At 48.6% G+C, this 13,773-nt stretch overlaps 1 protein-coding gene across 1 annotated transcript; it reads left to right on the top strand.

Moving 5' to 3' along the window:
• The first annotated feature begins 8,785 nt into the window (after positions 1-8,785).
• CRIPTO (cripto, EGF-CFC family member) lies at positions 8,786-12,966 on the top strand. The gene is made up of 7 exons (XM_028086979.2): positions 8,786-8,795; positions 9,922-9,961; positions 10,672-10,724; positions 10,810-10,935; positions 11,370-11,484; positions 11,577-11,686; positions 12,851-12,966. The coding sequence occupies exons 2-7, from the start codon at positions 9,927-9,929 to the stop codon at positions 12,964-12,966; spliced, it is 555 nt and encodes a 184-aa protein (XP_027942780.1). The 5' UTR covers positions 8,786-8,795; positions 9,922-9,926.
• The last annotated feature ends 807 nt before the right edge of the window (positions 12,967-13,773 follow it).

Genomic DNA, 13,773 nt, shown 5'->3' with positions numbered 1-13,773 from the left:
TTTGTTTTGTTTTGTTTATGGTGTTCTGAACCAAAGAATATAAATTGAAAAGCTAGTTTCAGGTCAAACACTACTTAAATACTTTTTCAATTTATAAGAAGGCTAACTATTCAAAAGCTCAATCATATTTAAGGGGAAAAATATTTTCCCCTACCAATACATTCAAATACAATAGGCATCCTTTATGATGCCAGGGTTAGAGAAGCAGGTCATTGTTCAGCCCAGGCTCCTCAGCCTGCAATGTGCACCCAGATAGGATTGAGAAACTTAGCAAATAAAAATACTTTCAGTTACATTTGAATTCCAGATAAACCACAAGTAATTTTTTGATATAAGTATGTTTCCAATACTGCATGAGTCATACTTAAAAATTATTTGTGGTTTATCTGGAATTTCAATATTCCTGGGTATCCTGTATTTTATCTGGCAACCCCCCACCCAAACCACCTAGGATCTTAGTGAGTGCAGAATCTGACGCAGGAGGCCAGCGAGGGGCTGAGTCTGTCTCCCTAACAAGCACCAGGTGATGCCGAAGCTCCAGGTCTGGGGACCCCAGCACAAAGGGCCCTAAGGACCTGGAATTAGCTCAGTCTGAGACAGTGGTACCCAGGTGGCCCGGGTGGACCCCTCTGTCCCTAGGAGGTTCTGACTCCATCTGGGGTGAAGTCCAGTGATCATAGTTTAGCATGTTCTACAGTGGCTTCTGATTCACAGGCAGGGATGTGGATCAGGAAGTATTTTAAAATACACAATGTACTTATGTTAATAGAGGGAACTGTTATTACTGTATTAAACTCACTGCTGCATCTCTTGGCTGTGTCCGGAAAGAACTTCCAGGGGTGCCTGGCTGGCTTGGTCAGCAGAACATGTGATTCTTGATCTCAGAGTTGTAAGTTTGAGCCCCTCCTTGGATGTAGAGATTACTTAATAAAATCTTTAAGAAAAAGAAAAAAGAGAAAGAACGAAAGGAAAGAAGGAAGGAAGGAAGGAAGGAAGGAAGGAAGGAAGGAAGGAAGGAAGGAAGGAAGGAAGAAAGATGACTGGGTGGCTCAGTTGGTTAAGTGTCTGCCTCCCGCTCAGGTCATGATCCCAGGGTCCTGGGATTCAGTCCCACATCAGGCTCCCTGCTCAGCGGGGAATCTGCTTCTCCCTCTCCCCCCTGCTCATGCTCCCTCTCTCTCTCAAATAAATAAATAAACTCTTAAGAAGAAAAGAAAAAAGAAAGAACGAACTTGGAGTTTCTGAGCTGCCGAGGGGCAGCCCTGTGGTCCCCGTACAGTCCCCAACTCTTACACAGTCTTATTACCAACCTCAGCTGCTTCCTCACAGCTGGGCGCTTGCTTAAGCACTTCAGCTCCAGCTGGCCTTGGAGCCTCTCACCAAATGCAGTCCGCAGCTTCGGCGTCTCCCCGGGGACCCCCAGGTTTGCCTCCGATCTGAGGGGGCCCCACACACAAAGTCGCCCAGACGTCCACGGGGCCCGAGTGCTCTCCTCACCGCCATTCTGAGCCTGGGATGCCTGTGGCAATGCTGAGTCACACGCACTACGAAGCCTTCTTCCAAGTAAATCCCTGGTGTCACACGCCTGTCGTCACTGTGATATAATGATAGAAGAATGAAAAACCCAAAATGTTAACAACCGATTCACACTACTGCAGTGACTGTTCCCAAATGCTTCCCGCTGAAGAAGGAGCCCCTGCTTCACCGCTTGGCAGGTGCGGCTAAAAGCCCCCGAGGAAGGCTGCCCTGCCCCCATCTTACAGTAACTTACATTAACTACATGACCCAATGATACTATTTGGGATACACTGGGTGCAATCAAAATATATTACGAAAGTTAATTTTACCCGATTCTCTGTACTTTGCTAACGTGACCAGCCAGAACATTTAAGCTCCCCTCGCCACCAAGATGGGCCACAGAGAGGGTTGAGAACCCAGGCTCAGAATGTGGCACCCTTTCGAAGACTTTCATGTAGTTTTTCTCAGGGAGGAGGCCAAACCTCTTCCCAAATACAGTTATTCAACTGCAGGAGGCCAGAACGCTGATCTGTGCCAGGTCCGCCGCTGGGAATACTGTCATCCGTATCCTGGACGCGGACCACACATCCGTGCGGTCCCCAGGCAGTCTGGACGTAGTGCTCACCGGCGCCCCCTGGAGGACGGTTTTGCCGATGACCGGGCTCTATTAAGAAACCCAGGGACGCATTGGTCATTCCCACTCAGCCAAACTGTAATGATCAAGAATGCCAATCTTCTGGCGCCTGGGTGGCTCAGATGGTTAAGCGTCTGCCTTCGGCTCAGGCCATGATCCCAGGGTTTCTGGGATCGGGCCCCATGTCGGGCCCCATGTCGGGCTCTCTGGTCGGCGGGAGGCCTGCTTCTCCCTCTCCCTCTGCCTCTCCCCCTGGTTGTGTTCTGTCTCTCTCTCTTTCAAATAAATAAATGGAATATTAAAAAAAAAAAAGAATGCCAGTCTTAAAATTCCCATTGGAAGCTCTTCGTGTGGGCTGGTGCAATTGGAGGTGGAGCTACTTCTGTTTAATTTTTTCATGTTTGTTTTTTTTAATTTTGGTACTATCCTTGTGATTAAAATGAAACACGCACACACAAAGTTAAAACAAAACAAAACAAAAAAAATACACACCCCACGAATCATTGCTCACACTGTTTGGGTGCCTACTGTATGCCAGGCACAGTTCTGGGTGCTTGATGACATATCTAACCTTGGAAAATACCAGAAACAAAACAGGAAATAAAATGTACCGCTGTCCTTAACGTAGCAGAAATGACATTCAGCATTTTCTGTTATCTCGTCACACACTGGCCACCACACCAACAGAGAGGCGTTACTCCATTCGTTTCACTGAGCAGGCTACAAGGCCCAAGGATACCCTGTTCTCAGCTGAACATGGGAACACCAGTGACCTCCCTGAGATACCGTGCTGCATCCAGAAGCCTGTTGACGCTTTCTTTATACATGGATCTCCTTTTTTCTAAGTCCTTAGGAAACTAGAAACAGCACATTGCCCTCAGAGCGAGTCACTACTCCCTCCTCCTACCGAATCTCGGGAGAGCCTGCAGATTCAGCCTGCCCAGCCCTCGCGCCCACTTCTCCAGCCGCTCAGCGGAGCATCACTCAAGGCCCGTGCGTTTCTTGGCTGATTTATTACAACAGTCGCTCCCAGCTTCGGTACCTCTGTCGCCAGAGATCTTCCCAAACACACAGACCTGCTCAGGTCACTCTCCTGCTGAATTCTTCATAGTGCTACGTTAAAGGCAAAATTCTGTGTGCCGGCACACAGTAGGAGTAAAGAGTGAATGAATGTCTGAGGGTTGTTTGACCTGCCTCAGGAGGGAAAGAGATATATAGAAAGGCAGTGATGGGGTGCCTGGGTGGCTCAGTCGTGTAAGCCTCTGCCTTCAACTCAGGTCATGATCTCAGGGTCCTGGGACTGAGCCCCAGGTCGGGCTCCCTGCTCAGTGGGGAGCCTGCTTCTCCCTCTCCCTCTGCCGCTCCCCGTGATTGTGCTCTCCCTCTGTCAAATAAATAAATAAAACCTTTTTTTAAAAAGGTGGTGACATTTGTCAAATGCCTGAATGTGCTAGAATTATAGTAGGTGTTTATCTAATAAAGATATAAGATATCTTATAAAATATAAGAAGCCTATAGTAGAGCATCTCTGTGGGCAGATGTTCATATTCCCATTGTAGGAGGATAATGCAGGATAATGAAGCTGAGGCTTAGTAACGTCTTTAAAATAGGTTAAATGTGCCCAGGGGTAGGCACTCACCTTCCGCCTTCCACCTGCCTTCAACATATTTGTTGAGAAATCTCAGGAAGCATGGCCTTGGGTGTTGGCATCAGCCTGACACAGTGTGACCTGGAACATGCACACAAGGACCACTCACAGGGGCGCCCGGGTGGCTCAGTCAGTTAAGTGTCTGCCTTCAGCTCAGGTCATGATCCCAGGGTCCTGGGATCGGGCCCCATGTCGGGCTCCCTGCTCAGCAGGGAGTCTGCTTCTCCCTCTCCCTCTGCCCCTCCCCCCTGCTATGCTCTCTCTGTCAAATAAATAAATAAAATCTTAAAAAAAAAAACAAAGAGCACCCACAAATAATGCTTCATAAACAACGTTCACATCAATGACAAACAGAGCTCTAGGGAAAACGCACTCAGGAAAACCTGAATGGCTTATCTAGAGATGAAATAAGACAATGGATTTCCAACCTGGTGATTTTCATAAGTGGATAAGGAGAAAGGTAAATACATACCCAGAAATTGAAATGGGGAAAAAAAATCACCTTTTTTCCCTATTATTAAAATCTTGAATTCACTACAGCCTTGCTCTAGGCCAAAGGATCCAGTTCTGGATGAGCTAGTCTGCTCAGGGTCCTGTCTTTCTGATTAATCCCCCTTGTGGACTTATACTGTCGGATTTATCAGCAGCGTGCCTGTTCACATACTGTCTCCATCCATTTGGGCTGCTATAATAAAGTACTGTACACAGGGTGGCTTATGAGCAACAGAAATCTGTTTCTCACGGCTCTGGAAGCTGGAAGTCCAAGATCAAGTGGAGGGCACAGCTGAGCGGGGGGGCCCTCTTCCAGGTGGCCCACTTCTCATTGTTGACCTTGCATCTAGTGCCCTTGTGAAATGTACTTACTATGTACGTTGGCTAGGGCTGCCATAGCAAATACCGCAGACCTAGGGGCTTCAACAACAGACATTTCTTTTCTCATAGTTCCAGAGGCTAGAGGTCCAAGATCAAGGTGTCAGCAGGTTTGGTTTCTTCTGAGGCCTCTCTTCTTGGCTTGCAGGTGGGTGTCTTCTCCCTGGGTCACATGGTCTTCCCTGTGTGAGCACACACCTCAGTCCTAATCTTCCCTCCTTATGAGAACCCCCGTCATATTGGATGAGGGCCCACCCACATGAGTTCATTGTAGCTTAACGACCTCATCAAAGGCCCTATCTCCAACAGTCATTTCGGAGGTTCTAGGGGTTAGGACTTCAACATATAAATTTCAGGACACACCAATTAAGCTCAGAACACTTCTCAAGTCCCATAATTTATCTCTGGAGTCTTTTGGATTGTTTACATGTAGAATCATGTTGTTGGTGAATATAGTGTGTGTGTGTGTTTGTGTGTGTGTGTGTGTGTGTGTGTGTGTGTTCTACAAGAAGAGACAAAGAGGCGAACCAAACAGAGTAAGACATTAAAAACAAAACAAAACAAAACAAAACCCTCACACCACATGAACAAATGATTCCTGATGAAAAATGCCATTGTAGAGCAGTAATGTAAGAATGATCTTTCCAATGAAGTGGTGCTGAATCTTTGTGTAGATTCAATGCAACGGGCACCACACAGCAGTGAGTAAGAGCAAACTACAACATGGATGGCTCCCCCCCAGCATAACGTTGAGCAGAAAGAAGCAGACACACACACACACACTTGGGATTAGATAAAGTTCCAAACCATGGAGAAACCAATCTATGGGATTTGAAATGAGAAAAGTAGTTAGCTTTGGGGAAGTGGGAGGTGGACTTCTGGGGTTCTAGTAATATTCTTACTCTTGACCTGGGTAGTGGTTACATAGTACTTTGGAATAATTTATTAACCTACAACCCTTGTTATTTGTACATTTTTATGAGTGCATAAACTTAAAATTTAACTTCAATTAAAAAAAAAGTCCCAAAGTGTTTGCATTCATTCTATATTGCTGGGTAACAAATTCTCACAAACTCAGTGGGTTAACACAACATCCACTGATTAGCACGGTGGTGGCCGCAGCTCAGAAGGGCAGCCTGGGGGCTGTCTCCAGAATGGGGCACACTTCAAAGTTTCCCGGGGCCATTTGCATCCAGGAAGCCTCACTGTAATTGATTTCTGATACGATTTGGGATTTGCATTTCAGCCTTGGACTTCCACTTGCTCTTAATCCATTTCAAAACCATCAAGAGCTGTGAAGAATGCCCGGATGCAATCACATACAAAATCCACTTAAGAAGCACTTTTAAATGAGATTCTCCAGGTCTTGTGAAACCAGCTCTCTGCTGGAGCCATGACTTGGTCAGCAGGGCCTCAGGAAGTGACCGCTCCCTCCCCATCAGCAGAGTTTTGATAAAAGTAAAACGGCACTTGGCATAGATTTCTGGGCTTGTCTTACGGCAGAAGGAGGGGGTGGTTAGGGAGCGGGAGCCCCAGTCTCGAGATCCCATCTCCCCCACTGTGCTCAGCACAGAATAGCCAGTCAGTAAATATTTGTTGAATTTGATTAGAAGAACTGTTTTGGTGGGAAAGAATTCTAAACCATAGCCACGTCTAAAAGTCTCAGTCAGACTTTTCCAGTAAGGACATCAAGATTATCTTGTCTTCTGTACGGTGAACTCTCCTGAAGAAGTTACCCAGAATGGGCGAGGTTTGTAGCACGCAGGACTTCTTTTTCTCTCCTGGATTGTTGGGGGGAGGGGCGTTCTTTGTCGTATCTTCCGGCTCTCGATAGGGAAAGCAAGTTGTTTGCCTGTGGTGCCTCTCAAAGACCTTGCCCTCGTCCCACCCCCACTTTGAGAAATGGAGGCTAAGACGACATTTCCATCAGCCAGAGGTGGGGCAGATGGGGTCAGATTAGCACCGGCAGACACGGGACGGGAGGCTGGGGAAGGTGAAATTCTGGCACACCAGGTTTCTGGACCTCCTAGTCTGTGGGGAGAAGGCACAGGGGGAAGGGTTGGTGAAAGACAGGAAAACAAGCAGTTTACAATACAGTGTTGATAAGATAAGGTGAACTCCAGCAGTGGGTGCCAGGCCAGGGCTCTGGGCTAACCAGAAGCTGGGGAAGGGCTTCCCAGAGCAAATGGCAAGAAAGAAGCCAGTTCAAGTTCCCTCCAAGAACTACCTGCCAGCTCATGGAGAAAGAAATACAAGATCCAATAAACCCTGGGCAACAATATAAATCCAAAGAATGAGATACTCTTTTTACATACAGAATTAGTAAAACTTAAGAGGCTTTTTGCAGCCAGCTGGTTAGGAGAGGGATGTGGGGTGGGGGAGCAGAAGTGGGGGATATGTAGAGACTGGTGCAGCCTTCTTGGAAAATGATTTGTGCATGTCTACCCTTCAACCACGCGATTCCATTGCTAGGAATTTGCTCGCTAGGAAATCTTTCTCTCTCTCAGCAATGAGGCTGTTTCGCTTTCTTATCTTTGTGTGTCCACTGGAGACCCACTTTTCATTTCCTTCAAGAACTTTGCCTTTGCATTCACAGCGTGGCTAACTGTTTGGCAGGGGAGGCTTCGCTCGCAGCCCATCTCGGCTTTGGACGTGCCTTCCTCACTAAGCTTCATCATTTCTAGCTTTTGTGGTTTTTTGTTTTTTTAAAGATTTTATTTATTTGACAGAGAGATACAGCGAGAGAGGGAACACAGGCAGGGGGAGTGGGAGAGGGAGAAGCAGGCTTCCCGTGGAGCGGGGAGCCCGATGTGGGGCTCGATCCCAGGGCCCTGGGATCATGACCTGAGCCGAAGGCAGACGCTCAACGACTGAGCCACCCAGGCGCCCCCATTTCTAGCTCTTGATTAAAGGGAAAGACATGCGACTCTTCCTTTCCCTTGAACACTTCGAGGTCGCCGTAGGGTTATTAATTGGCTTCATTTCAATATTGGTGTCTCTCGGGGACTGGGAGGCCCGAGGAGAGGGAGAAGACAGGGGAACCAGTGGCCAACGCAGGATTGCCACAGACCTTCAATTTGTACAAAACAAAACAAAAACAAAAGAAAGCAGTATCTGCAGAGTGCAATACAGCGAAGCGCGATAGCAGGAGGCGTGCCTGTACTGACTTTCTTTGCACTCTGCTTCTTTGCAGTTCCTAGGGCTGGGTGGTTAGCCTTTTCCTAGACACTGCCCTCCCCCGCATCCAGCTTCCAAGAGCTTCTAGCTAAGCTCCCCGTTCCCGATGCAACTCAGCATGCCACCTGAAGCTTTTAACAAGTCAAAAGGCCACACCGGGAGCTGAAGCTCAGCAGGAACCCAACAGCCGGCTGCTTCTATAGTAAAGTAAATGGGCTGCACCCCACCATTGCTCTGATGGGGCCCTACTCCTCAGTAAAAATTATTTTAAATTTAATTCCCCCAAGATGCAGGTGTGGAAGCCATTAAGGGCTCCTCTCAGCACCTGTGGCCCGTGGTCTGCGCACAGGGGACACTGAGCCTGAAGTGGCCCCGATGCTGCCCGGTCCTTTCTGCCACGGGGTGACCTCGATGGACAGAGATGGGTGAAAATGGCACAGAGGGGCACCTGGGTGGTTCAGTCGGTTAAGCGACTGCGTTCGGCTCGGGTCATGATCCCAGGGTCCTGGGATCGAGCCCCCAGTCGGGCTCCCTGCTCAGCGGGGAGCCTGCTTCTCCATCTCCGTCTCCCTCTCCCTCTGCCGCTCCCCCTGCCTGTGCTCTCCTGCTCTCTGTCAAGTAAATAAATAAAATCTTTAAAAAAAAAAATAGCACAGAAAAGCCTCACACCCGCATGCCCCGCAGCAGTGGGTAAACGACAGGCTTTTCCTTTAGAAATTAGAATTAAATGGTATCTGGAACTACTCATGATTTGGGGCGAATTACATCATCTGGAGCACCAAGATGGTAGGTGGGGACTCCGACTCAGGGACACGCCTCTCCAGCGGCAGCCTCAGGGGGCTCCCAGGAACCACCAAATAACCACGCATAGGGGTAACACAGGACCGAGAATAGGGGGTTCATTCCGGTGTCTTGGGGAGCCAGGCGGAGACTCCACTTGCAATTCGGGCCCGCCTGGAATTTACACTCACTCACTCACAGGGGGTCAGGAGCCCCCGGGATCCCCTGGTGACCCTGAACTTCCCCTCTGAGAGCTTCCTAGTCTTTGTCCTCCCGCTGGTGGAGACACCCAACTCAGCCACCTGAGGACACTCAGGACCGAGCACCAGGCTCAACACGCCTTTTTTTGGGAAAAACAAAGATGAAATTCAAGTAAAACTTGGCAATAAAGTATCAAACTCCCTGAGATGAGACTTTTCGGTGGTGTTGAGGGTTTCCTAATTAAAGCAATCATTTTTGGGGCGCCTGGATGGCTCAGTCGGTTAAAGGGTCTGCCTTTGGCTCAGGTCATCATCCCAGGGTCCTGGGATCGAGCCCCCAGTCTGGCTCCCTCCTCCCTGCTCCCTGCTCCCTGCTCCATGGAGAGCCGGCTTCTCCCTCTCCCTCCGCCCCTGCCCCCCGCTCATGCGCTCTCTCTCTCTCTCTCTCTCTCTCTCTCTCTCTCTCTCTCTCTCACTCCCTCTCGCAAATAAATAAAATCCTTAAAAATAAAAAAAAGCAATCACTTTCCACCCGCTCCTCCAATCTGGAATCACCAACTGCACAGAACAATTGATTTGCTTTTTTTTTTTTTAAGAGTAAATCTGATTTTTTTTTTTTTTCTAAGAGGCAACCAATGATAGAGGCATTTGGGCTAGTTAACCAGTTTAACAAGACCCCGCCTTTTCCATCCCACTTTGTCCCAGGTCTTCACCGCCCTCACCTCAGCCCGGGAGAGGCTCCGCAGGGTGATGGGCGTAGGTCTCCGCCCACTCCCCCCCCCCCCCCGCCCTCCTGCAGGCCCTCCCCACCGCTGGCGTGGCTGTTGAGAAAGGAGAGGCCAGGGCCGGGCTGGCTCCCCAGCTAAGGTCAAAGCATTCCTTAGGACCCAGCTGGGTGGTGAGGCCCCAGTCTCCCAGACATCCTGGCTCCTGCTCTTCCTAAGACCTTCTGGGGAAAGCGTATTTCTCATCGGGGACACTCTTCTTTCTAAATTCCCAATTTCACTTCAGGAAATTCATGTTTTCCTTTGGGTGTTTTAGCAACGACCATGAATGAAAGCCATGAGGACCTTTTTTCCCCCTTAACCTGTTAGGAGCTATGGACCGCAGAAAAATGGAGCGCTTCTCTTGCAGGTATGAACCTATCCTGAATGTGAACTTCAGGGATGCTGTTTTTTTCCTAAAGACCCAGAACTTCACACTTAACAGAGTTCCGTCCAGCTTTGCCGTTGGTTTTTTAACATTTTCAATGGGGTTAATGGCGCGGCCTGGGAGATAGATGACTAGCGTTTTCCTCTCTTGGGTAAGAAAAGATCAGTATCAACAACCAGATTAAAAATCTGCTCCTGAGAAGTTTCAAGGCATAGATTCAGTATTTGCAAAACTGTGAAGAGTTATAGGCGGGATTTGTTTTAACCTGAAAATCTTTCAAATGGCCGGTTTAAATGAAATCGTTTGTAAAATGTGATTCACTGATTACAGAGAATGTCATGCAGTCATTTTTAAATTCTTATATGAAATCTGACAGCAGGAGAATATGCGTTCTGTGAAATCGAAGCTAAAAGATTTATGCCTACTTAAAATTATGGCTCTAGGAGGACAGAGCCTAAGAAGTCATGATACAGATGGAAAAGAATTGGCTTTTAGGTGATTTTTATTCTCATCGTGTTTCTTGATGTTGTTACATGAGTTAGCCATGTGAAAAGATAGGAGGACTCTACAATTTCTCCCTAGTGGTCTGTGGTCTTGTCCTTGTGCTGGGAAGACCCAGGTGTTAACTCTGTTAACGCAAAAGGTTTTATTTGCCTTGTTTTGCTAACGGGTGTCTGATTTCGTCTTCCCAGTGTGATTCTGATCATGGCCATTTCCAAAGCGTTTGAACTGGAATTGGTTGCTGGTGAGAGACTTTTTGTCATTTTGATCAGCAGCAATTGTCACCGGGCCTGAAATCCTGAGCCCACCGGTTGATTTTTGTCATTTAGGGTTGGGTCACCGTGAACTTGCCAGGAGAGAGCCTCCCTTAAGAGATGACAGCGTTCGGTCCCGGGAGGAGCCTGCAGTCCATCACCGGTCTTCCCAGTTTGTGCCGTCGTTAGGAATCCAGGATAGTAAGACCCACCTGCCTTAGATCTACTGCGTGCTATCACCGTCCTGGTCCTTCCTGTTAACTCTCTTCCTGATGCTCTTTCTCCTGGGTGGCAAGCTGATTCTGGAGCTGGGCAGATGGATGGACCGGGCTTGGCCCTGGAGCCTAGTCCGGCATTGTGTACTTGACCTCCGGGGGATGCACTAAGTTTCCCTCCTGATTCCCAGGGCTCTGGGAACCACCCCTGGCCTGAGGACGTAAAAGCTTTCTCTGCTCGGAGGCTCAGGTAGCAGAACCACACTAAAAAGCAAGCATGCTGTTCTGTGCGGTTCACAAGATTTAGACATCTCCAAGCACTGGGGAACCCAAGCCCTTAGCACTGTGTTAAGCTTTGCTCCCAGGAGCTTAGCTTTTCAGTACCCCCTACCCTCTCAGCCACCTCTCCTTACATTTCAGGTAAGGAGTTAAACAGAACTTGCTGCCTGAATGGGGGAACCTGCATGCTGGGGTCCTTCTGTGCCTGCCCCCCCTCGTTCTATGGCCGCAACTGTGAGCATGATTCCCGCAAAGAGTAAGCCATTAAAGGGGGCAGGGTGGGCGGAGAGGAAAAGAGGCAGGAGTTAAAATCCGTATGCATCGCCTTCTCTGTTCCTTCTTGCCCAGGAACTGTGAGTCCGTGCCCCATGACACCTGGCTGCCCAAGGGATGTTCCATTTGTAAATGCTGGCGCGGCCAGCTTCACTGCTTTCGGCAGACGTTCCTACCGGGCTGTGGTAAGCCATAGTCCGCTCTTTTGTCCTTTCAAGTTCCTCAGTTGTGGCTACTTGGTGAGGGGGGAGGGGTCTCTCCTCTTACCCCACGGCTTGCTAGGTCCTGGCAGCCGAAGGGCTGCTTACTAAAAGCATCAAGGGCTCCAGATGGGGTGGTCACGCTGGTGTCCCTAATATCTCATGCCTCAGAAATGTCACCTTCCAGCTGGAGAGTTACGTCAAGGCTATTTGACGTGTTATAATGTGTAATCTTCTACACAAGAAAACAAACAAGAAAAAGTTTGGTGTCTTAAACACCAAGAGGTGCTCTTGGGGGTTCCTTCCCTTTGGGCAGGGAGACCCAGACAAGCTCCAGGCAGACAACTCCCAACTCCTGCCCTTCAATTCCACCAGAGGCTTGACCCCCACCCCCGTCTTGTTCCTCAGGAACTTCCTCATGGATCCTCAAGGCCACCCCCGCCCCGCATGGACCCCTTGGTGAATGGTCCCAACCCTGTCACCTTGCAGATTTTTATTGATTGAGGAAAACAGTAGCGAGAAGGACAGGGACCCAGAGGAGAGGGTTCTCACCCTGCCCCGCCCTGAGCCATATTTCTCGGTCCCCCCAAGTTCAGAGGCCTCTCAGAGTTCTGACCCTGGAGATGTTAGAAATTGCACATGGTCAGGATGCTTCACTTGAGTGCAGGTGGGGAGCCCTGACCCAGATGGGGACTGTGGCTTTTCCACTTGCATCCTGGCTGAGTCAGGCCCAGGATAGGTGTTTGGTAAGTGTGAACGGGATGACTGGAGGGGTGGAGACTGTATTTTCTTCCTGGAAAAGGGCCTTGGGGCCCAAAATGTGTTGTCTCCTCCTCGTCGATGCCTAACCAAGTCCTGCGGCACCCCTGCCATTGAAGGTGTCACCGGCTGGGGTAAGTTTCCAGGTGTGAGAGCACATGTCCAGGGAAAACCCAAGTTAACGGTAGGCCTATGGCGACTTTTGCTGAGTTTTTTTTTTTTTCAGGGGAGCCTGAATTCCATGTGATTGGTACTCTTGGTCCCATAAGCATAGCTCTACTCATCAAATGTTGAGTCCCAACTGATTTTTGGCTGGTAGAGATGTGCAACGTGGGCAGGATAAACTGCTGGAGGGATTTCCTTTAATGACCAAGTGTCCCTACCTTTCAGATGGCCACGTGATGGATGAGCACTTCCTGGTCTCCAGGACTCCAGAATTAACACTGTCTTCGGGCACCATTTTTTCGCTAGCTGGCGTCTGCCTTGCTCTACAAAGTTACTGTTAATGGACATTTGCATATGCAATATTTGTCATGTGAGTTTCATAACCTGTAAAGGCTGTCCTTCCAGTGTTCTAACTGAGAGATGATCATTTGTTAGTTGCCTTGAAACAGCGAATGGATTTTTATCATGGTCCCTAACATTTTCTTCAAGTACCAACTACTTTCCTCTGCCCTGCCCTCTCCCAAAAACTTCTTTAAAAAGTCAGCTAGGGCGCCTGGGTGGCCCAGTTGGTTGGGAAACTGCCTTCAGCTCAGGTTATGATCCTGGAGTCCTGGGATCGAGTCCCACATGGGGCTCCCTGCTCAGAAGGGAGTCTGCTTCTCCCTCTGACCCTCCCCCCTCTCATACTCTCTCTCTCAAATAAATAAATAAAAATCTTAAAAAAAAGAAGAAGAAAAATAAATAAATAACAAGTCAGCCATAGGGGCTGCTGGGTGGCTCAGTGGGTTCAGCTTCTGCCTTCAGCTCAGGTCCTGATCCCAGGGTCCTGGGATCGAGTCCCACATCGGGCTCCCTGCTTCGCGGGGAGCCTGCTTCTCCCTCCATCTGCCTCTGCCCGCCGTTCATGCTCTGTCTTGCCCTTTCTCTCCAATAAATAAATAAAATATTTAAAAAAAAAGTCAGCCATATCTACTCTGTGACCAAGATCTACATTTCTTGATACACGTATCTCTACCAAGGGTTTCTTACTATTTTCCTTTAACAATTGAATTCTATCTTCAGATTATTAAAGGCTACTCCTAATGTGGAACTGAGGCTTTGAGTAGAGTTGACCAAAATCAATTAAGACCTCATTTTTATTTTTTTAA

Source organism: Eumetopias jubatus, unplaced genomic scaffold (assembly GCF_037043125.1).
Source record: "Eumetopias jubatus isolate StellerSeaLion01/CBP00866 unplaced genomic scaffold, mEumJub1_p1.0 scaffold_1, whole genome shotgun sequence".
Lineage (NCBI taxonomy): Eukaryota > Metazoa > Chordata > Mammalia > Carnivora > Otariidae > Eumetopias > Eumetopias jubatus.
Note: the sequence above shows the minus strand (reverse complement) of the source record. Positions and strands in the feature narration are given on the sequence as shown.